The sequence below is a fragment of the Carcharhinus amblyrhynchos genome, chromosome 13 (genome assembly GCF_965287045.1).
Source record: "Carcharhinus amblyrhynchos chromosome 13, sCarAmb.v2.hapA, whole genome shotgun sequence".
Taxonomy (NCBI): Eukaryota; Metazoa; Chordata; class Chondrichthyes; order Carcharhiniformes; family Carcharhinidae; genus Carcharhinus; species Carcharhinus amblyrhynchos.
In genome coordinates this window covers 24,203,985-24,228,700 of record NC_137336.1, presented here as the reverse complement: position 1 = coordinate 24,228,700, position 24,716 = coordinate 24,203,985, and the positions used below count along the sequence as shown (strand labels likewise).

The 24,716-nt window shown below is 42.6% G+C and overlaps 1 protein-coding gene across 1 annotated transcript in view; it reads right to left on the bottom strand.

The window, feature by feature from the left end:
• The window catches only part of atp10b (ATPase phospholipid transporting 10B), a 253,609-nt gene that overhangs the window by 25,895 nt on the left and 202,998 nt on the right, over positions 1 to 24,716 (bottom strand). The window contains exons 15-17 of the mRNA XM_080201396.1: positions 18,979 to 19,076; positions 17,787 to 17,913; positions 12,397 to 12,581 (exon numbers count right to left, since the gene is read on the bottom strand). Of these exons, the coding sequence (XP_080057522.1) occupies positions 12,397 to 12,581; positions 17,787 to 17,913; positions 18,979 to 19,076 (410 nt within the window). The remainder of the gene's footprint in view (positions 1 to 12,396; positions 12,582 to 17,786; positions 17,914 to 18,978; positions 19,077 to 24,716) is intronic.

Sequence of the window (24,716 nt, the reverse complement as noted above, 5' to 3'; positions counted from 1 at the left end):
CTAATATTATTTTGTTTCTTATCAAACAACTGGGTAAGCAATCCAATGTCAAACTCTGTGCATATGCATAGCTGTTTGACCGACCATAAGACACAGGAGCAGACAGGCCATTTGGCCCATCCGGTCTGCTTCACTATTCAATGAGACTGTGCAGTTCAGGCAGCACGGCCAGTGCAGGTTGGGAGGGCCAAAGGGCCTGTTCCTGTTCTGTAATTTTCTTTGTTCTTTGAGATCATGGCCGATCAAATAATTCACCACTCCACTTTCTTGCCTTATCTCGACTCCCATACTGATTAAAAATCAGTCTCAGTCTTGAGCATAGTTAATGAGCCAGCCCCTCTGCGGTAGAGAATTCCTCAGATTCACTACCCTCAGAGAAGAAGTTCCTCCTCATCTCTGTCTTAAGTGAGCGACTGTACTGATTTTTTTTTTGGCTTGGACTAATTTTTAAAAAAATTGAACGGCATTTCTATGTTGAATGCTTCTAGCCAGGTTTTTGAGATGACTTGCCATGCTTCACGCTATTTATCACGTTGAAGTGCGCAATTATTATGGATGTGCAACATTTCCTATGGAGCTACTTATTGGCAGGTTGTGTGACTGATACCAGCTCAGTGGCTCCCTGCTGAGTGCGCAAAGACAGCAAATTAATTCTTTCAGCAATGTGGGGTTAGGTTTGGAATATTTTAAATGTTATAAAAATTAATGAGGGTAGAGGCATTGGAAGGGAAAGGCAGGGATGACGAAGTATTGTGTATGAGATGTCTCTCTTTCTTGTTCAGGGATATGTTTGGCCTTCAGGGAACAGTGTGGCAACATTCATGTTATACAAAACATGACGAAGAATTCTCCCAAAAAAATGACAACGTGTAATAGTGGCAAGAAAACAGGAGTGATGCGTGTTGGTCTCTCAGGCGTGCACCACACTGCAGTCACTTGACGCTCAGTGTTTTTTGGAGAGCGGTGAGTTGTGTGCCATGTTGGGGTTGGAAGGGCTAAACACACCAGCGAGTCTGGCTTCAGAATGCTCGGGCGCCATTTTCATTGCCCTGATTTCTTAGTGCACTGGGAGATCCCCTCCACTTCCCCTCCGCCCCCAATGGATATTGGCATGTTCCCCCACCCCCTCCCCAACATAGGTCGCCAGCATCGTGGGGTGGTGAGGGGAAAATTGGGGTCCTCCTGATGGGTCCCCCATTATGACCCCCAACATGCCCATCCAGCAGGTCCTCTGATATGATCCACCCCTGCGTAATCCAGCAGGGGTTGGGGAAACATGCTGATATCCATTTGAGGGGGAAGTGGAGGAGATCTCCCATCATAGCCCCCACTCAGAACCCAACCTCTACCTGGCATATTGATGGTGCCCAACTCTCAGTACCTGGTAGCCATTGCTATTGTGCCAGGTGGGCATCGCCCAACCATGCCCTGCCCACTCAGTTGCTTCCACGGTCTCTGAGTCCCCTGGTGTGGCCATTGCATAAGGTCTCCACCAGTAGTGACTTGTACCGATGTAACTTCCCACCAGAGGAGTGGAAACATTCTGGGATTGGGAGGGGATATTCAAAGAACAATGCAGCACAGGAAACAGGCCCTCCAAGCCTGTGCCACTCATTGGTCCAACTAGACCGGGGGCGGACGAGTGGTTACGTGCCGAACTTGTTAACGTGATTGAAATCCAGTTAATCTCATGCAAACCGGCCTAGTCACGACGCAATCCGATTCGTGCTATTGAAAAGGGGCTGGAATGATCGCAAACTGTTTGGCGCCATGTGCAGAGCCAATTTTTAGGCCTGCATATTATTCTCCAGAAATGCTGCGATTTGCACCAAGCACTGAGATCAGAAAATCACCCCCCCAAGTATATTTTGTCTAAGAATCACACAACACCTATTTTCTTTTATTTTATACCTTCTTCAATTTTTGAACAGATGTAGAATTTTGCAGGAAATAATTTTCCCAGCTATTACCTAAAGGAACAAATTGTGAGGTTTGAAAAGCTGACTAGGACAAAGTGTTCAATACAACTTAAACATTGCAAATATGAACAATTACTTGTTAGTGCTCAGAACATTTCCTATTTGATATTAAACAAATAAAGAACTTGCATCATTATAATGTGTTTCATGACACATGAAGTGTTTTATTCCTAATAAAATACTTCTAAAAGTGTAGCTACTGTTATAATACAGTAAAACACGACAGTCAAGCTTGCACGCAGCGAGTTTCCACAAACAGCAATGAGATCATTGATTTTAATAAGTTTGTTGAGGGATCAATATCAGCCAGGACACTGGAAGTCCCCTGCTTCTATGGCCACCTAGAGGGCTATATTTTAACATCTCATCCAATTGAATGCACCTCCAGCAATGCAGCACTCCCCCTGTACTGCACTAGCCCAGGTTTGTTCTCAAGTCTCTTGAGCCCACGTGGGCTTGATTCCTCGACCAGAGGAGGATCTGCTAAATGTTGAGCCACAGCCAGCATTCAGGGCAGTACTTGCACTGAGCTGGGAAGACTTCTTTGAAAATTGAATTCAGGAATCAGATGCAGAAGTCTCACCCCCATTTCCAACAATTGCCAATGGGGGAAGGAGGTGGGGTGTAATTGACATAAGGGGGGAACCAAACTCAGCACCGCCATTTGAACTTGGTAGTGAGATGAAAAAGACCCCAATTTGCCTATGGCAAGGACCTTAAACCATATTGTGCAGGACACACGTGATTGAGTTAGATGTGAACAGTCTTGAAGGGTGACTAAGGTCCATCTAATTTTCACAGTAAATTTCTTTTAGTGCTTGCTCTTTAAACTTAGAAAATTGCAGCTATTAGTAAGTTTTAAAAAAACTTCTGCTGGACTGCTTTGATTGGCAGACATAGATTACAAAAAAAATTCACTGGAGTTCTTTGCTGATGCTTTCGCTAAGGGCTATCATTATGTCATTATGGATGTTGGGCTTCAGTTTCAAAAGCTCCAATTATCTCAGCAGGGGACCATGAGGGGTGGGGAGGAGGTGTGAGACATGGGGGTTAGAGGGCCTAACAACTTCTATAACAACTCGGACAAAGATCCAGCAAACTGAGCTGGGCCTTCTAACCAGCCTGACTCTTGGTATTAGACTGCCCCCATGGCTGCCTGTTCTGCTTCCAGGGATCAGTGACTCCAACTTTATCTCCCAGAGCAAACAATTGTGTTTTTCAAGTGAGAGTTCAAAGTGGCTGTGCTGAGTACAGAAATTTCCCGACTTGAATACCCAACCCGGCAGCCAAAATCTAGCCTTCACATTCATTTTATATCACCATACTAAATTAGTGAGTCATCTAAAGCATCAGGAAGGTAGGTGCTCAAAGATCCACTTGATAGAAGTTCTGTAGTATAAAAATTATCATTCACTGAGGAAGTGATAAATCTGCCAATCCAGCATTGTCTGTCTCTTAGTCTGATTAAAGGTTCAGATATGCAAAGACCCATTGTTCAGATTTTTATTTGACATGTTCACTGAAACGCTTTGATGTAGGGCAAAACATCAAAGATTATACAGTATAAGACATCAAAGGTGCGCTTCAATTAAAAGGAGCTTACGAAGCTTCCTGGGTCCTTTGCAAGCTATGCGCCAAGTGGGCATATATTAGAGTTAGAATGTTAGAGCTGGCGGTTTTAGGCTAATTTAATTTGCAGCACTGTTGGTGATAGCAGGCTCCAAGCTCAGCCACAGAGTTCAAAGAGAAACAATTTGCATTTATGTAGCACCTTTCACAACTTCAGGATGTCCCCAAATGCTTTACCATCAACAAAGTACTTTTTGAAGTGTAGCCACTGTGGCTCAAAGTAAATGTGATACTGTGAGTCTGATGGTCTGAGCAGGATTTTCTTTCCTTGGTGCCTCGAACCTCAGCAGAAACATAAAAGCTCTTTATTAAGCCTCAGACTGCTTTCTTTCCTGGCTGTCAGAGGCTGAGTGTTTAGATAGCCGCAGGAACTGGTGCAATTACAATATCAGAGAAAGAAAAACCCAAAAGCTGTGAATTACAACTTCCAGGAAACTGTTAATGCGCAATCATTTAGAAACATAGAAAATTATGGTGCAGGAATAGACCCTTCAGCCCATTATGTCTGTGCCAGTCAAAGCAATCAAATTGTGGTCCATAGCTCTGTAGGTTTTGATATTTCCAAGTGCTTATCCAAATATTTTTAATGTGATCAGTGTTTCTGCCTCTAATATCTTTCTGGGCAGCAGTTCCAAACCCTCACCACCCTCTAACTGAAAAACATTTCTCAACTGGGCGATTCAATGGCACAGTAGTTAGCACTATTGCCTCATAGTGCCAGAGATCCAGGTTAGATTCCCAGCTTGGGTCATTGTGCAAATGCCACAAAGACATACTCCCCATGTCTGTGTGGGTTTCCTCCAGGTGCTCCTACAATTCAAAGGTGTATGTGTTAAGTGGATTGGTCATGTCAAATTGCCCCTTAGTATTTAGGGGGACTAGCTGGTTAAATGCATGGAGTTATAGGGATAGGGCTCGGATGGGATTGTGGTTGGTGCAAACTTCTGCACTGCAGGATGTTATAATTCCCCTCTAATCCTTCTGCTAATTATTTTAAATTTCTGTCCACTTATTGACTTCTCAGCTAAGCAAAATAGGTCTTTCCAATCCACTGTAACTAGGTCCCTTTGTTTGTTGCTTTAGTGGACTAAAATCTCCCCGCAATATGCTTGGCAGCCACAGGCGTTCATGATATGATATGATATTAAATTACTCCTGCTTGATTCAGGATAGAGATTTCGGACTCAAGATTTAATTTATGTAATCATCTCAGGACCCAGAAAAGCTGGCAAATGGTAGACCACTAAAAATGTGAGCCTCACAAAAGCATGTCAACTGGAAAACCATTGTACACTGTCTCAAGCTAAAGCTTTATGATCGAGCAAAATCTGGCTGATTTAAATTTTCTTGTTGGCACTCTGAATTTTGAAACTTGAAGAAACTGGGAATAAATTTGTGCGGTTAGATTTTATTGGAGTGTATTAAGTTCATCCTGTTCTTTTCCATTGACTTTTTGAGAGAGTGGGAGAACAAGTCATCTTGTTTGTTAACATTGAGCCAAGACACAATTAAACTGGATATTCTAAGCAATTTGAACTTGTAAAGATTGTGAAGAGTGATAGCGTGAAACAGCTGTGGTGCAAATAAAGGGCCACAGATGGTTGGGATAATGAAGTTATCTGGAAATGACAGGAAGTTAGAAGAGAACAAAAACAGACTAAAATGAAACCATATTAAGTGTTAATTAAAACAATTTTGTTCAATATTTTGTGTGGGAAATGACTAAATTAGATTTAATAGCATTCTGAAATAGTGTTGATCCTGTTCATCTGAGGAACATTAGGGAAATGGATCCAAACTACCTCAGTTTTGTCTCAGCATGGGTGGCACAGTGGTTGGCACTGCTGCCTCACAGCACCAGGGACCTGGGTTTGATTCCAGGCTTGCATCACTGTCTGTGGAGAGTCTTCACAGTTCTCCCTGTGCCTGCATGGGTTTCCTCCCACAGTCCAAAAGTTGTGCTGGTTAGGTGCACTGGCCATGCTAAATTCTCCCTCACTGTAGCCAAAGAGACATCACAGTGTGGCAATTAGGGGATTTTAATAGTAGCTTCATTGCAATGTAAGCCTACTTGAGACACTAATAAATAAAATGAAATTTCCTTTTACTGGTAATGTGCACCTTGTCTCATGATGTACATAAAGCAATATGTAGGAGTTTCTTGGACTTGAGACAAATCTCTGCCCATCTTTCACACCTACATTGCCTGGCCCTCCATGACTACCCAAGAAGCATTAATGGGTTGCTATTCATTGGATCACACAACTATAAAACACAGAGGGAGATCACTTGGCCTATCATGTATGTACCTGCTCTTTACAGTAGCTATCAAAGTAATCACCCTCTTTGTCCTTAGTCTTGCATATGTTTCCTCGAAGTATTTATCCAGCTCCCATTGATAAGTTATTACTGAACCTGTGGTTCATTAAAGTTCAGCATAACTTCTTCATTTTTCAATGCTTATATGAAAGCCTTCCTAACAAGTTCTGCCACCTTCAAAGACTTGTATACATAGACTGAGTCCCTTTTATTCCCTGCAAACAATTTTAAATTGCACCTTCTAGTTCTAATTCTCCCTACCAAAATAAATCATTTCACATTCCTTGGTATTAAATTTAATCTGTCATGTGTCTGACGTCTTTGCCAGTCTATGTCTATCACAAACATTCTCTTTGTTTATTATATTTCCAAATATCAGCTGTTACCTTTGAAACAAGTGCAGTCATAATGTACATCAAAAAGAACATTGGTCCTAATACTAACCACAGTTGCACCACTCTGTACATTGCAATGTCCTTCCCAGAAGCATGTTTGGGGGGAAGAGGGGGAGGGGGAGAGAGAGAGAGAGAGAGAGAGAGAGAGAGAGAGAGACAGGGAGAGAGTGGGGGGTGGTAGAGAGATAGAGAGAGAGAGAGGGGGAGTGGGGGGTGGTAGAGAGAGAGAGAGAGAGAGAGAGAGAGAGAGAGAGAGAGAGAGAGAAAAAGAGAGAGAGAGAGGGAGTGGGGGGTGGTAAAGAGAGAGAGAGAGGGGGAGTTGGGGGGGGGTAGTAGAGAGAGAGAGATGGAGTTGGGGGGTAGTAGAGAGAGAGAAAGAGGGAGTTGGGGGGGTAGTAGAGAGAGAGAGAGAGAGAGAGAGAGAGAGAGAGAGAGAGAGAGAGGAGTGGGGGGGTAGAGAGAGAGAGGAGTGGGGGGGTAGTAGAGAGAGAGGAGTGGGGGGTAGGAGAGAGAGAGGGAGGGGTAGGAGAGAGAGAGGGAGGGGTAGTAGAGAGAGAGGGAGTGGGGGGGTAGTAGAGAGAGGGGAGCAGGGGCGTAGTAGAGAGAGGGAATGGGGGGGTAGAGAGAGAGAGAGAGAGGGGGAGTGGGGGGGTAGAGAGAGAGAGAGAGGGAGAGTGGGGGGGGGTAGAGAGAGAGAGAGGGAGTGGGGGGGTAGTGAGAGAGAGAGGGAGTGGGGGGGGTAGAGAGAGAGAGAGGGAGTGGGGGGGGTAGTGAGAGAGAGAGGGAGTTGGGGGGTAGTGAGAGAGAGAGGGAGTGGGGGGGGTAGTGAGAGAGAGGGGAGTGGGGGGGGAAGTGAGAGAGAGAGGGAGTGGGGGTTTAGTAGAGAGAGGGGGAGCGGGGGGGGTAGTGAGAGAGAGGGGGAGTGGGGGTTTAGTAGAGAGAGAGGGAGTGGGGGGGGGTAGTGAGAGAGAGAGGGAGTGGGGGGGGTAGTGAGAGAGAGAGGGAGTGGGGAGGGGTAGTGAGAGAGAGAGGGAGTGGGGGGGGTAGTGAGAGAGAGAGGGAGTGGGGGGGGGGTAGTGAGAGAGAGAGGGAGTGGGGGGGTAGTGAGAGAGAGAGAGAGGGAGTGGGGAGGGTAGAGAAGGGAGAGAGGGAGTGGGGGGTAGAGAAGAGAGAGGGGGGGTGAAGAGAGAGAGGGGTGGATGAAGGGGGGGGGATGAAGAGAGAGAGGGAGTGGGGGGGATGAAGAGAGAGGGGGAATGGGGGGGTGAAAGAGAGAGGGAGTGAGGGGGGGGTGAAGAGAGAGAAAGAGAGAGGGAGTGGTGGGGGGGTGCGAGTAGAGGGAGAAGGTTATTTAATTGGCTGGGGCCTCTCCACCTTCTCATTTCTTCTTTGATCGTGTTTGGGCAGGGAAAGCTCATGGATAACCTTCCCACTTCACCAACCAGTGGTCAGCAGGGGAAATACTATGCAGCGCACTCAAAAAGCAAAACTAAATCAGGCTTGCTTCCATATTCCAGGAGGAAGGATTCCACTCCCACCGATGGAAGTCATCGGCAATGAACACCACAATTCCTGATGTGTGGGGACCTGGTACCACGGAGGCTGAGGAAAGGCAAGGAGGAGCCCTTGGGCTCTCTGCCCCTTTCTGGAATGGACATTGTGGGGGGGGGGGGCCTCCCCTGGGATGGGGCTCTTGTCTTGTGGTAGGACTTCTCCTTGTTGCCCCAGAAAACATGGTAATCACTCTTAGAGCGGTGATCTCAGAAACCCTTCAGATAAAAATATTAATTATTGTCTTTATTCTTCAAAACTTTAGAAATGGCTTGGTCACATTGAAATCCATGCCCCCTGAACACCCCCTGGATGCCTTCAAAATCACAGCAGCACTCTATTCAACAGCAGGAATTACATTTGGTTCATTTCATAAGCCCCAGGTATTAACTGCCTTCAAAGTGTTCTGATTGAAAGTACCCATCAGTTTCAATAGGGAGATCCCCACTTTCTCTCATAAACCCCAGATGCTCTGAAACCTCTTTGATTGAGAGGAAGCAGTCGGTTTCACTTGCTCCCCGAGGGCTTGTTTATACAATCACCTTCCCCTTCTTTTAGGCCAAGGAATCTACCATCTTTACCTGGTCTGGCCTACATGTAGCACTAAAGCCACGGCAATGTGTTTGACTCTTAACTGCCCTCAGGCAGCTAGGGATGGGCAATAAATGCAGGCTAGCCAGTGACGTCCATGTACCACTAATGAATAACAAAATGATTTATTTTTCAGATGGCAGTCATCTGATTGGTTGACTGGCCACCTCCTCTGCTAGTATTCTCTATAAATATGGTCATTCTCTTCAAATCATTGAATGAGATTCCCAGAAGGTCCATTCATACAAATTAAGTTAGACATTAGAATAATGTTCCTAATGACATAGGATGAGGATGTAGAATCTTGACCGTTTGACCAATGGCTCATTAGGTTATACAGCGGTTCCTAGAAGTCTCAGAAGGTGACTACTGTTGCAGCTACCTTGGAGTTGAAATTGACCTTAGAATAATGACAATATCACGCTTAACAAACATGCCAGATTGGTCATGAGAGAATTGGTAATTAAAACACCAGATTCTTTCCACATAATATTGCTTTCTCCTGATCAATGTTCACCTTCTTAGGTCCTGTTGATAATACGTCAATGTTATTCATTGACGCTCTGGGACATCATGATGACATGATACAGTACTATGCAAGAATGCAAATCTGCTTATGATGATTCTCTCATCATGGTCAGCATCTGGGAGTGAGGGTGGTCAGCAGCTGTTCACCGGCAGGTATGCATGGGCTGATAATGAGGAACTCTCCTTTCTTGTGTGGTAGTATTTGCCTCCCAAAAATTAGATGGGATTGGAGACTTGCGAGGTTTTATCTATGTTAATCTTTATCTCTGCTTTATTGATTAAAAGCATGTCATGTTTCACCCTGATATTCCTACACTAAATCCAATTTCAGAACTACACCTCATTCCATTATCATGGGTTTGTGTGAAGGATAGAACCATTGAGATGCAGTTGTCAAGGAGAAATCACTTTTCTGCTTTTTCTATCTATGAAACTTGCTTTCAGATTACTTAGTTGCCTCTCTTCTATGCAAACACTTGAGGGTGAAAGTTAGGCTCTGCCTATGTTCAGGCCAATGGCCATGCATTATGAACCATAAAGGGCAGAATGTGAATTAGTTCAGGCCAATGTATCAGGTTGGTTAAAATATAGGGGGCTATCATTGACATTAGTGCCTGAATTAAAACTGGAAAAAGTAGCCAGGTTTCATGCTTCTGAGAGCGCAGTGTGCACTTAAAGTTTTCAGGCCAGGACAGCAACAAGCTTGACTGTAATGACTTTTATGATTACTATGTTTTCTAAAATTGATGAGTCAGGATAAAGTGTACAGAATGCCAATTCGCTGAGTTATCAGGAGATAAGTAGTGTCCATGGAACCAAATCCAACCAAGCAGTGGGAGGTGGCATGATGGAACAATAATCTCTGCTCTTAAAGAAGCTTTAAAAGATGAGTTAACTATTGATTTGTGCAACATGCTGTGACTTGCCCATCTGTATCCCAGCACAATTTTCTCTGAATCTCTGTGTTTGCCGAGACTGTCAGATTTAAGTCAATGAAACATCTTTCCTCACTATTGTTCTTTTTAACCATACCCTGCCATTGCAGGTGTCAGAGCAGCTTTCCCGAAGATCAGTCCACAGAAAGCAACTGGCCCAGATGGGATATCCGGACAAACACTCAGAACCTGCGTGGATCAGCTGTCGGGGTATTCACAGTAAGAAATTCTACAACACCAAGTTAAAGTCCAATGGGTTTATTTGGTAGCACAAGCTAAGTGTTTACCTCAGTCCAACGCTGGCATTGCCACATCAGGGGTATTCACAGTCATCTTCAGCCTCTCTTTACAACAATCTGTGGTCCCTATCTGCTTTAAGGAGATGACCATCATCCCGGTAGCTAAGAAAAAGCAAGTAGTGTGCCTCAATATCCATCATCCGGTGGCTCTGACAGCCATCATTATGAAGTGCTTTGAAAGGCTGGTCATGGCATGAATCAATTCCAGCCTCCTGGACTACCTGGATCCGCTACCATTTGCCTACCACCGCAACAGGTCCACAGCAGATGCCACTCCCCTGGCCTATCGCTCAACAATGGACCACCTAGATAACAAAAGGAACCTATGTCAGACTCTCATTTATTGACTACAGCTTAGCCTTCAACACTATTATTCCCATGAAGTGGCATGGGGACATCATAGATGCTACTCCCTGGAAGATCTGTGTTAAGATTTTCTAAGAAGAGTGGACAAGGCTCAATGATGACCGTCTGTTTCTCCCTGACTGATATGTCCAGAACCAGGGGCATGGTTCAAATTCAATCATGGCCTGGGCCTCGACTCCTCCCTCTCTGACTGGATCCTAAACTTCCTAACTCACAGACCACAATCAGTAATGATAGGCAACAACACCAGTTCCACGATCATCCTCAACATCAGTGCCCCACAAGGTTGTATTCTCAGCCCCCGCTATACTCCTTGTACACCTATGACTGTGTGGCCAAATTCCCCTCCAATTCAATTTTCAAATCTGCTGATGACTCCACTGTAGTGGAACAGATCTCAAATAATGATGAGACAGAGTACAGGAATGAGACACGGAATCTGGTGTACTGATGCAGCAACAATGTCAACAAAACAAAGGAGATTGTCATCAACTTCAGGAAGTGTAGAGAAGAACATGTTGCCCTGTCTACATCAATAGGGACGAAATAGAAAGGGTCGAGAACTTCAGGTTTTTTGGTATCCAAATCACCAACAACATCTCCTTGTCTTCTCATGCCGACACTATAATTAAGAAAGCCCACCAATGTCTCTACTTTCTCAGAAGACTAAGGAAATTTGGCATGTCAGCTATGGCTCTCACCAACCTTTACAAATACACCATAGAAAGCATTCTTTCTTGTTGCATCACAGCTTGGTGTGGCTCCTGCTCTGCCCAATACTGCAACAAACTACAAAAGGTCGTGAATGTAGCCCAATCCATCACGCAAACCAGCTTCCCATCCATTGACTCTGTCTACACTTCCCACTGCCTTGACAAAGCACCCAGCATTATCAAAGACCCCACGCACACTGGACATTCTCTCCTCCACCTTCTTCTGTTGGGAAAAAGATACAAAAGACTGAGGTCACGTACCAACCGACTAAAGAACAGCTTCTTCCCTGCTGCTGTCAGACTTTTGAATTGACCTACCTCACATTAAGTTGGTCTTTCTCTACCCCCGAGCTATGACTGTAACACTACATTCTGCACTCTCTTGTTTCCATCTTTATGAACAGTGTGATTTGTCTGTATCACGATCAAGAAGCAATACTTTTTACTGTATGCTAATACATGTGACAATAATAAATCAAATCAAACTAAACATTCCCATCATATGAGGAAAACCCTTGTAATAATGTGCAAATGGATGGTCATCATTCTCCCGTCTACATGGGTTTCATCCAGTTTTCTCCCACAGTCCAGAGATGTGCGGGCTAGGTTGATTGGCCATGCTAAATTGACCCTTAGTGTCAGGGAGATTAGTGGGATAAATGTGTGGAGTTACGTGAATCGGGCCTGGATGGGATTGTGGTCAGTAAAGACTCGATGGGCTGAACGGCCTCCTTCTGTATTGTAAGGATTCCACGATTCTGTTCTATGAATCTATGATAAATTTGATTCATTTCAGATACTTCAGTTTTGGAAAATGCTTGCTATTTCGAAAACTTACTTATATATTCCATCAAAATTCTTCATCATGATTATGGGTTCACTGGGATGGTTATGTTTTTGCCTCCTCACATATTGCTCATACGGAACAAATTTAAGAAGTTAATTTCTATGTATGAAAATGCTCAAAGGAATAAGGAAGGAAGTTGGATGGAGAATGACAGAAGGATGAAACTTTCTGCAATCACTTCAATCTGTGAGGAATTTTGATAATTCAGTTTTGTGGCAAAAATGTAATTGTCCTCCACACTCACCTGATTTCCACTATTGAGAGTGAAGATGAAGTCCTTTGAATTCAGAAGCTTACACGCGTAGGCTATATTCACAGCCGTTTCCTGCTTATCTCCTGTTAGGACCCAAATCAATATGCCAGCTTCACGAAGGGCTTCAATTGTGTCTGGCACACCATCCTGCAGACGGTCCTCAATACCTGTCGCACCTTTCATTGCAAAATGAATGAGTAAACAAAATATTGCAAAAATACCGAGTACTGGCAGGTAAAAGACAATGCTGAATTTTTAGTCTTACATTTCAGCCCTTGCAAACATATTTTTTCTTTGCTAAAGAAATAAACATAGGAATTAAGAGTTAAGAGCAGAAGTAGGCAATTCAGACCAAGAGCTTGCTCTGCCACTCAATCAGATCATCCCTTCCTGGTCTCAAATCCACCCTACCAATATCTCTTTAACCCATCTTTTTTAATCAGACTATATTTATCTCCTTCTTGAAACCATTTAATGATTCATATTCCACAGCGCTATGGGGCTGTGAGTTCCACAAATGCACCACACTCCGCGAAAAGTAATTCCTCCTCATCCTCGGTTTTAAATCTACCACCTCTCAACCTGTACCTGCAACCTTCTGATCTAGGTTGCCCCACAAGGGGAAACATTTGGTCTGCATTTACCTTATAAAATACTAAAAGGGATTGATATTATTACTTTTATATACTATATATGGTATTTTTATATACCTTGATCAGATCCCCTCCCGACCTTTAAAACTGCTGTGAGAACAAGTCCAAACTGTTTAATCTCCCCTCATACGTAAACCCTTTCATCCCTGGAATCAACTCAAATAACACTTGCATTTATATAGCATGTTTCATGGCTACATAGTATTACAAAGAATTTTACAACCAAGAAATGAATGGTTGTGATGTGTAATTACGGTTATGTAGTAACATTCTGAGATGTAAAATGTATTCTAATTTGAATCATTCCTAAGACTTCACTTTGATATAGGCAAAGGGTATTAAAAGCATTTGATCGTGCCATCTTGGACATTGAAAGTTTTAAAGTCCTTTGCAAAAGATAGATTTGCTGAAGTTTATGAATGAAAGTTTAGATTTTCCCTTTGTCATGCAAAACAAACCAGGTGGGCTTTCCGCTGGCAGTTACCAGCAGCGGTGCACCGCATTTTACAAAAATTAATGCAACTGGTCAGAAAAAAATCTTGCATATATCGTAACTTTCATGACTTCAGGATGTCCCAAAAGCATTTCACAGATGGAGTTGCTATTGGACAGCGGCTAATCTGTGCCTAGCAAGGTGGTACAAACAGCATTAAAATAAATAATGAAATCATTTACATATTAAGATTTAGGAAATATTGTTGACAATTTGCAGAGAGCATCCCATGGTTTGCAATCCATCTCTTTAACTCTGCAAAAGTTAACATCTGCGACCTTACCTGCCATTTATCCTGTGTTCTCACTTCAGTAAGTTCGGAGAATTTGGCAGCCAGCCAAATCTCCATTCACTACAATATGAACCAAGATGGTGCTGGAGCGAGCCTAGCAGACTTCTTAATTCCATCTTTTACTTGCGTTTTATGCCTCTAAAATTTTATTCTAACTCTTTTACACACTAGCTATGACTGTAAAACAATATTCTGCACTCCTTTTCTTCCCTATGTACGGTATGTTTTGTCTGTATAGTACACAAGAAACAATACTGTTCACTGTATACTAATACATGTGACAATAATAAATCAAATTAAAACAATGGAAAAGTGTCGTTGGCATGAACAGTGGTAAGATTCCAGTCAGTGTGTTCAATTACTGGTTTGAATATACATATTCCTGAGCTATCAGCCAGCTGTGATTGGCTACATGCACCTCTCTCATTAAAATTCCTCAATCCCCATATACTGTATTCATGGGGAGGGATCAGAATGAGCACTGTTGGCAAGAGAGCCCGCAGACTAAACGTCACAATCCAGGACAAAGTGTTGACAACAGCATAAAGATCCATGGACAGGTACATGGATGAGAGGGGTGCGGAGGGATATGGTCCAGGTGCAGGTCAGTGGGACTAGGCAGAAAAATGGTTCGGCACAGCCAAGAAGGGCCAAAGGGCCTGTTTCTGTGCTGTAATGTTCTATGGTTCTATGGTTTTATTAATTCATCAATCAGAAACAGAAATACAAAGCCTACAATGTAAGATTTTTGAATGCATATCCTATGTTACTCGATCGCCATTTCATTATCTAAGTTAGATTACCTAAGATTTAGCTTCTGGTTCAAAATGTTCATATAATATTGCCAGCAGATAAAATGCTTTTCCTGGTGGATAAAGGGGATAAAGATTGAGCCTAATCTCATTGAGAAGGACATTAATTTCATCTATCAGCCAATGATGACTATTACTGACGAAGACAAACTGATGCATATTCAACTGAGATTGGACTAAGCCCCCTTGTTGGTTCTACAGAGAATAAATTTTAGCAGACTGGCATATCATGCATCACAAGTAAAATAAATTCCCACATTCCAAACAAAACCAGTTCACATAATTTTTGTTAAGATATGAAATTCAAAAACACACGTGAATGGTATTTGATCACTGATTAACTCAGGTTTCAGGTGACAGCTAAAGAAGTTTGGCTGCTTTACTATTGTTGAGTGAAACTGAGGAATAAAAAGTCTGACTTTTCATTCAGGAACATGCAGAGAGAGGATTGCAAAAGAAAATTAGGGTGCATGCTGGAAGTCTGTTATACAAACAGAAAATGCTGAAATTCTCAACAGGTCTGTAGCATTTGTGGAGACAGAGAAACTGATCACAAATGTGTGGCCACATTGCGCCTAGCACAGAATGTGTTAGAACGGCACGAGGCTGAAGAATATTGGATGAATGGTTTAGCTCATTCTGTGCCAGTGCAAAACTTTATGCTGAGTCCATTCCAGGCTGGGTCATTGTTGCTTCCAGGATTTTCTGACCCTCAGGTGCAGCGGTCGCCCAGCGAGAAACACTACCGGTGACTATGCCAGGGTGACTTGGAGGCCATTGAAGCCCCCAGTGGTCAGGGACATGGCTGGGCCTTTGCCCATCTGGCACTGCCAGCCTGACAGTGCCAACTAACACCTTGGCAGTGCCTAAAGGGGCCAGGGCATGAGGGGGTGGAGACTGAGGGCAATGAGGCATGAGGAGGTCATTGAAAGTGGACCCATTGAGAGAGCCCCAATGCCTTGATGTTGGTGATCGTTGTTGGAGGGGTGGGGGGAATGGGTAAAGATTCCTTCAATGAGGGGAGGGTGATCCCCGATGTCCATGGGAGGAGGGAGGAGGGTCCAATTTGAAATCAAAGCATCCTTTAAAAACAGTGCCTAATTTCGGTGAAGCTGGGCTTACTGATGTGGTAACGTCACACCTCCCTAAGAACCAATGTGAAACTCAGTCCTCTTCAAAAAATGACCATGTGAATCACCCTTCTCACCCAAAATGACACAAAAGTCATTTTCTGGGAACATTCCATCCACTGAGTTAATGTTTCAGATTGATCACCCTGCATCAAAACTGGAAAAGGTAAGAGATGAAGCAGGTTTGAAGCAAGTATAGAAGCAGGGGGCAGGGAAAGGTGCTGGGGCAGAAAATAACAAGTGGGAATGTCTGTAATAGGGTGAAAAGCAGAATAGATTACGTGACAAGACGTTTCATGGTGCGAGGCCAAAGGAAGTGATAATGTGACAAATGAAAAAAAAGTGACAAGAGGAGGCGTGAATGGCAGAACCATGAACAGCTGCTGTATGAAAGTATATAAAAAAGGAAAAGAAAATGAGAAGGAGATGAGACAAAAAATTTAAAACTAACAAAGAAAACAAAAACAAAATGTGGAACAGAAATGTTTAACTCAGTGTCAAGTCCAGAAGGCTGTGGAGTGCCTAGATGGCGTACTGCCCTTTAAACGTGCATTGAGTTTCATTGGATCACCACTGGAGCCAAAGACGGGAAGCTCAGAGTGGAAGCTAGTGGAGAATTAATGATGACAACTCTCAGTCATGCTTGCGGACAGAATAGAGGCTTCGCACAAAGTGTTCACCCGATCTGCATTTAGGTGCATAGAATCATAGAATCCCTACAGTGCAGGAAAAGGCCATTCAGCCATTGAGATTTCAGACACTCCCTCACAGAGCATCTTCCTGAGGCGTTCTCCCCCACTCTATCCCCGTAACACACACATTTTCCATGACTAATGCAGCTAACCTGCAAATCTTTTGGACACTAAGGGGCAAGTTAGCATGGGCAGACCACCTAACCTGCACATCTTTGGATCGTGGAAGGAAATCGGGGCACCAGGAGGAAACCCATATAGACACGGTGAGAATGTGCAAACTCCATACAAATAGTCACCCAAGGCTGGAATTGAACCCAGATCCCTGGCATTGAGAGACAGCAGAGTTAATCACTGTGCCACTGTAGACTCTTCAATGTGAAGGAGATTAACTCATTTGCATTGAATAAATTGTATTTCATTTAAAGCGAAGAATGAATCCTGCTCAAGGACCACTGAAAATCTAGAATGTAGCAAATTCTGTGATGTGCTGTGAAAAATCAAAATAATATCCAATACACTCAGGTTAAGCTTTGTTAGATTTATGTATTTCTGTATGGAGGAATGAGTATATTCCAGTGAAGATTATCCATCTTTTTATTCATTTGCTGTGGGAATTGTTCCTTTCCCTGGCAGCATTTGGCAAACTTATTCTACAATGTTTACAGAATGGATTTATTCATGCTTTTTTTTTAGTTATTTGTGTCACAAGTAAGCTTACATTAACACTGCAATGAAGCTGCTGTGAAAATCCTCTAGTTGTCACACTCCGGATGCCTTTTGAAGCATCCACACCTATATTAGCATTGCAATTTGATCGGATTCTCTGAGGAATGTCACTGGTGCAACTCGGTTACAACATGATCCCCCATGGACACAATGCTTCCCCCCACACCCCCACCCTCCACACCCAACAGGGAACACTCTCCCTCCCACTCCCCACAGACATGGGGAATCCTTTTTATGGACTTCCCCAATAGAAGTCACCCCTCCCCGACAATGTCCTGACACTGCATTCAAAGGGTACCCTATGTTAATGTATGGTGATGGGATTCCTGACCTTTCAAGGCAAGGGGCAGAAACAATGGGAAACCCCATTGGTGTAAAAGCCATTTGGGGACCCCCATTGTATTCTCTTCCCCCACCAGCTTTCTTGCCGACCAAAAATGAGGGCAAAGAATCCATGCCCAGATCTCACTCAGGCCATTCACCAAGTTGACCAAGCTTTGAGAAATTGGCTAAATTTAATTGTCACACAAAACCACTGGCATTGTATATCCATGCATTTAATGAAAATCAAGGAACTTACCCAGCAACTTTAGATTTGTTTCCAGTCGTAGTGCAGTCTCCAGAATCAGTTCTTCTCTGTTGTTAACACTGGTCTCTGCTTCATGCCTTAAACTAGCCCATTTTTCGTATTCATCATCACTCAAGACCTTAACAAAATTAAGAAACACACACAAAATAAACTTCAATTCAGAATTTTGATTATAAAAATATCTAGCACCTCAGAGTACAAATATTAACCAGAGCCTGAAGTCTCAGGAATATTTTAAACAATTCTTGCTATTTGGAATTTCCTAAGAGTTAGCAGAGTTATGTGCCTGGATCAGGTTACGCCAAATATCATGATGGGACATTTCCTTTCCTGTTTTTGATCATGTATGAACTGCTTAGAAGCAGGTGAAAACTTACAGCCAGCTCATCTGGAACAAAAAGGCGCCCAAATGTCTCTTTGTTCCCCTCTTCCCTCTGCATACTATTTACCCCTCTCTGCTGCTTTTGCTCCATTTCCAAATCATGCTGCACTTTGAATAGCTCTGCAGTGGCAAAGCTAAGCAACTCATCCAGAAGTTGGATGGCTAACAATTGTGGTGGATCCCTCGTCTAGCTGAATGTATTTTCAGTTGGGAGTGTTTAACAGCGGGTGCTGTTAAACACCCACTCTGCAGGCAAATCATAGCCATGTTAGAGCCTTGCCAACACATAGCAATGCAGAATTTCAGTTCATGGCTTGTGTCTCTGTGGAGTACTTTGGGATTTTTTTCTATATTAAGGTGCTATGTAAATATAAATTATTGACATTGTGCCTGTTCAGTCCCTTACCATACTCCTTATACACCTATGACTGTGTGGCCAAATTCCCCTCCAACTCGAGGATATGTACCAACCGACTCAAGGACAGCTTCTTCCCTGCTGCCAGACTTTTAAATGGACCTACCTTGTCTTAAGTTGATCCTTCTCTACACCTTAGCTATGACTTGAACACCACATTCTGCTCTCTCTCCTTTCCTTCTCTATGTACGGTAAGTTTTGTGTGTATAGTGCACAAGAAGCAATACTATATGCTAATACATATGACAATAATAAATCAAATCAAAATAAGATGTGAAAGGATTCAAGCTGAAGTAAAAGAAAAAAAGTGAATGTTGAAGTTAGCAACACATGTTTAAAATGTGGCATTGATGGTAAAATGTGGTCTTTAAGAATTCATATTTTACCTTTTTCGCAATGCATAATGTTCGCAGACCATGACTTGCATACAAGTCCAGATATTTTTGCGTTTCATTCATTATTTTTCTTTGCCACTTTTCATCTTCTAGATGATCAGAGAAACAAATTGGAAAAGAGAAGAAAATCTGTCAAACAGGCATGTTCCACAATGTCAAATTTCACAACAGAAGCCATAGTCGCAGAAGAAAAAGCAAATCCTTTTTATAGCACAACCCCAGAGAATGCTTCAACTCTTTGCAAAAGACTAACATGTTCATGTAAGCAATAATGCTGGGAACAGTATCATGTTTGGCCAATGTCAGAAAATTGGAAAGATTAGACTGTCATAAGCAGTTAAGAATTTTCAGGGCTAGGAAAAGGTCCTCAAGTTCTAGAAGTTAACTTCTTCAAACCCAATGCTTTTTCTCAACTCTACCGACTTCAACTACCTAGTATTTGAAGATTAAGTGGGCAATTTGTTCCTTTCATAATCTTGAAAATTTCATTTAGATCACATCTGTTTTTTCAGATAAAGTAAGCCCAACTTTCCTAACAACTTACATTACTAATACCTAATCATCTCTCTAGGACAATAATTTTCTCTTATAATGAAGTGGCTATAACCTTTTATTGCACAATGTACTACTTTTATTTATTCCCTTACAAAGGGAGTCCCGATCTGTTCTGCTAGGTAGAGGTGGAACCCACGTTCATTCCTGTGATTCCCATCATAGTGATTTCTCAATTTTATAAATGCTATTTTGGAAAATACTCAGCAAGAATACTAAGCACTTCCACAACAAGCGAAAGGGAGTAATAACGCCGGCTAGTTTGACTGGAGCCAGACGGTAACTCAGAACAACTGGCGAGACACAATTGTGGGAGAAGAATTTCACTCTACTCTTGCAACCTAGCACGGGAAGAATCTTTTAAAAATAATAATAAAAACGATGGGTGGGGTTCTCTGGCCTTTCATACCAGCGGGTTTCTCTGACCATGCTGTAGTGAACAGAGATTTGGCAGGGCGCCAAGTTCTCTGTCCTGTCTGGCAGCCATGATGTGGAGATGCCGGCGTTGGACTGGGGTAAACACCAGTAAGAAGTCTCACAACACCAGGTTGAAGTCCAACAAGTTTATTTGATAGTAAACCCACAAGTTTTCGGAACGCTGTTCCTTCGTCAGGTGAGCGGAAAGTTCTGATCAGAAACAAGGCATATAAAGGCACACACAGTTTACAAAATACTGGTAAGAATGTGAGTCTTTACAGCTAATCTGCTGTTCAAGTCTTAAAGGTGCAGACAATGAGAGTGGAGATAACATTAAGCATAGGTTAAAGAGACGTGTATTGTCTCCAGACAGGACAGTAAGTGAGATGTTACAAGTTCAGGCAAGTCATGGGGGATACAGATAGTGCGACATGAACCAAGATCCCGGTTGAGGCCGTCCTTATGCGTTCAGAACTTAGCCAAGGAGCAGAGACTGATGGCCAAGTTCCACACACATGAAGACAGCCTCAACCAGGATCTTGGGTTCATGTCACACTATCTGTAACCCCTATGACTTGCCTGAACTTGTAACGTCTCACTTACTGTCCTGTCTGGAGACAAGACACATCTCTTTAACATATACTTAATGCTAAATCCAATCACATTGTCTGCACTTTTAAGACTTGAACAGCAGATTAGATGTAAAGACTCACATTCTTATCAGTATTCTATAAGATGTGTGTGCCTTTATATGCCCTATTTCTGATCAGAACTTTCCACTCACCTGATGAAGGAACAGTGTTCCAAAAGCTTGTGGATTTACTATCAAATAAACTTGTTGAACTCTAACCTGATGTTGTGAGACTTCTTACTATCCAGCAGTAGCAGTGGGGTATGAACAGTTAGAGAATTTCAGCTGCAATATTTGATCTGATTATAACCTTTACTGACATACTCGAATGCCAATCAGTTCAATCCATGTACCTCATTTCTGTATCCCTAGGTCAAGTTACTCCTTACTTTCTCATTTTGCCTTCAAACCTATCCCCATGTTCAATCCTTAAACTGGAAGTTTAAGTGAAAGGAAATCAGTACTCCTTCAGAAAATTCTGCGCTGACTGTGGGAAACTGTTGTCAGAGGTTTTACACGAACAGAGTCAAGAAGCAGGGCTGGCTCATCTGTTGCTATAATGCAACATTGGTCCTGTACAGGTTGGTCTCGTCAAAAACTTGCCTTCAATTCCTTTCACGTATTTTGCAATGATTACCCATAGTGTGATACTTTAAAGAAAAACCATGAAGTATAGAAATGATTAAAGAAAAAATCTAAATGGGCTTGTGGAGGGATTGGGGGAGGCTCAGAATGAAGAAAAAGCCCAAAAATGTTAAAGAAAATGAGGGCAAAACACAGCAGGGGTTTAAGGCAGAAAAAAGCTTTATTTAATTATTGTGGGCTGGAATTTGAGAGCTCCAGGGCAGGGTGTCACAAGAATGAGCTGGGAACAACCCTTGGAAGTTGCCAGATAAGGATTGCATGACAATTGCTTGGTAAGTTCAAACTGCCAATGGGCAATTGCCCCGAACTAGAAACCATCAAAAAATGCAATAATTTTTGGATGGCTCTGACTGTGTTCCAGCAGCTGGTTATCCAGAAACAGTCCAAAGATGTGTGGAATAGGTAGATAGGCCATGCTAAATTGCCCCTTAAGTGATAGGGGGATTAGCTAGGGTAAACGATTGGGGTTATGGGACTGTGTTCGCTGCAGACGCGATCAGCTGAATAACCTCCTTCTGCACTGTAGGATTCTATGATTCTAAACAGCAGAATTAAAACTAATTCTAGCTCCTGGGTAACACAATCTGTCCCCCACGGGTCTCACCTCAGCTTCCAGACCACTATGGGACTCCCCCTATCACCTTTAGATGAATCACTGACCCACCACAGGACTCCCCAACCCTGAACTACCCTCCCCTCACCACCCTGTGGGTCCAAAAGCTCCCACTTCCTCCCCCTAGTTCCAACTCAGTGGAAGTTAGTAATATGATAAGGAAGGGAATATTTATGGATGTTATTTATATGAACTTTCAGAAAGCATTAAAAAATATTTCACATTAGAGACTGCGAATCAAAACGGAAAGCGTATAGCATTGGATATGATCTATTGGCTTGGAGACAAAAGTGGTTGGAAGGTAGGAGTGAGAGTAGAGTTCATGGCTATATACTCACATTGGCAGGGTTTGACCCCTGTACAAAGCCCCCCTGGGATTTGTAGAGGGGCCTCTATCTTTCAACACATTTATAGAAGAGCTTGGGTGAAATAAAATAGGGAGCTGTATTTTTAAAGAGATGACACTAAGTTAGGTGGCATAGTAAATTGAACAGATGGGAGCAGGAAGTTACAAAATCAAATCAAAGAAATACTGATTCATTATGTGAGTACACAAAACTGGGGTTAATGAGGTTCAATGCAGGAAAGTGGGAGTTCATGTTCGTGGACCCAAAAAATAAATTATCCAAGTATTCAAGAAACAAGAAACTGTGGCTTCACTGGGAAGAATTTGAATACAAAATAAAAAATTCACTCAAAACTGGTGGACAGGTCCAAAATGAAATTGATTGAATTTTAGCCTTTATATAAAGAGAACTGGCATACAAAGGCACGAATGTTAATCTGCAGCTGTACGAGCTCTGGTTAGACCTCATTTTGAGGACTTAGAATGGCTGCAGTACATTGTTGCCAGAACAATACTTGGGGCTAAAAAGAGTTAAATTATGAGACCGAGTTGCATAAGCTTGGCTTGTATTTCCTTGAATGCAGAAGATTAAAATACAGAAGCAGGGATGTCTTACTGCAATTCTTCCTGAGGCCACACCAGGAATAATGCGCAGTTATGGTCTCCTTATCTGAGGAAGGATGTTCTTGCTGTAGAAGGAGTGCAGCAAACATTTACCAGACTGATGTATGAGGAGAGATCGAGTCAGTTAGGATTAGAAACCGATAAAATTCATACAGGACTAAAAAGAGTAGATGCAGGAAGGATGTTTTCGATGGTGGGATGTCTGGAACCAGGGGTCATATTCTCAGGATATGGGGTAAACAGCCACTTCAGGTCTTGAACAGCAGGTTAGGTGTAAGGATTCGCATTCTAATCAGTAATCTCTAAACTGTCTGTGCTTTATATGCTCTGTCTGAGGCCAGAACTCTCCATTCACCTGACGAAGAGGGTGTCCCTCGAAAGCTTGTGAGTATATTATCAAATAAATAGGTTGGACTAAAACCTGGTGTTGTCAGACTTTTTACTGTGTAAACATTTTACGCCAGAGATGTGGGAATATTTATTCACCCAGAGCATGGTGAACCTGTTGAATTTTCTACCACAGAAATCAGTTGAGGCCAAAACATGTTTCCAAAAAGGAGTTAGATATAGCTTGAGATGAAAGGGATCAAAGGAGATGGTGGGGGTAGGAGGGGGGGTGGTCAGGGTGGGTTGGGGGGGGGGGGAGGGGAAGACAAGATCAGACTATTGAGTTGGATGATGAGTTATGATTACACTGAATGTTGGAGCAGCCTTGAAGGGCCGAATGGCCTACTCCTGCTCCTTGTTTCTATGATCTAACTGAAGCATTTATGATTAATGGACTCGATAGTTTGTCTCTATCTACCTTATTTTCTCTGGTAAAATATGCAAAGCTAGAAGCGATGATCTTAAAATCAGAATTAGGCCATTCAGGAAGCTCTTTTTCACAAAAAAGAAATGGAAATCTCGAAGTCTGCAAGTACCCAAATCTGCAAAGGTGTTGTACATCATCACAATAGCATACTGACTTCAGTACAAATCAGACCCTTCGCTTGAGCTCACTTTAGCAGTTTCAAATTATTCGAGGGTACCTACAATCTGTAAAATTGATATTTTGTGATCTAAACAATCAAACTGTGAGAAATAGGAGTGTTTGAGTAGTCTATATAAGCCTCCACAAGTTGTCTCCGCTATTTAATAAAGTAACAGCTGATCTAATTTAACTCTACTTTCCTGTCTTATTACCATATACCTTGATTCTCTTAATATTCAAAAACCTATCAATCTCATTCATGGATACACTGAACAACTGAGTAGCCACAATCCTTTAAGGAGAGAAATCTAAGGATTTATAGCTCACGCAGTAAATATACTTCTTCTCAGTCCAAAATGACCAATATGTTATCCTGAGATGATGACCCTGAGTTCAGGGCATATATAGGCTGACAGCATGCACACTTTCAAAAAGGATCATCTCTCATCTTCTAAACTTCAGGTAATATAGGCCCAATCTGCACAAATTCTTCACAATGGCAATCCTCTCATCCCAGGATCAATCTGGAGAATGTTGTTACCTCCAAGGCACTGAAAGCAAGCATGCAGCTTTAGCAGAAAGGTTATTCCTGCTGGTGGGGTGTCCAAATGTGGAGATGCTGGCATTGGAATGGGGTAAACACAGAAAAAAAGTCTCACAACACCAAGTTAAAGTCCAACAGGTTTATTTGGAAGTAAACTATCAAATAAACCTGTTGGACTTTAACCTGGCGTTGTGAGACTTCTTACGGGGTGTCCAGAACCAGGGATCATTGTTAAAGGATAGAAGGTAAACCTTTCAAGACAGAGAGTAAAGTACAGGAATAAAGATGTCTTGCTGCAACTGTACAGGGCCTTGGTGAGTCCATGCCTGGAGTATTGTGTGCAGTTTTGGGCTCCTTATCAAAAAAAAATGTCCTGCCAAAGAG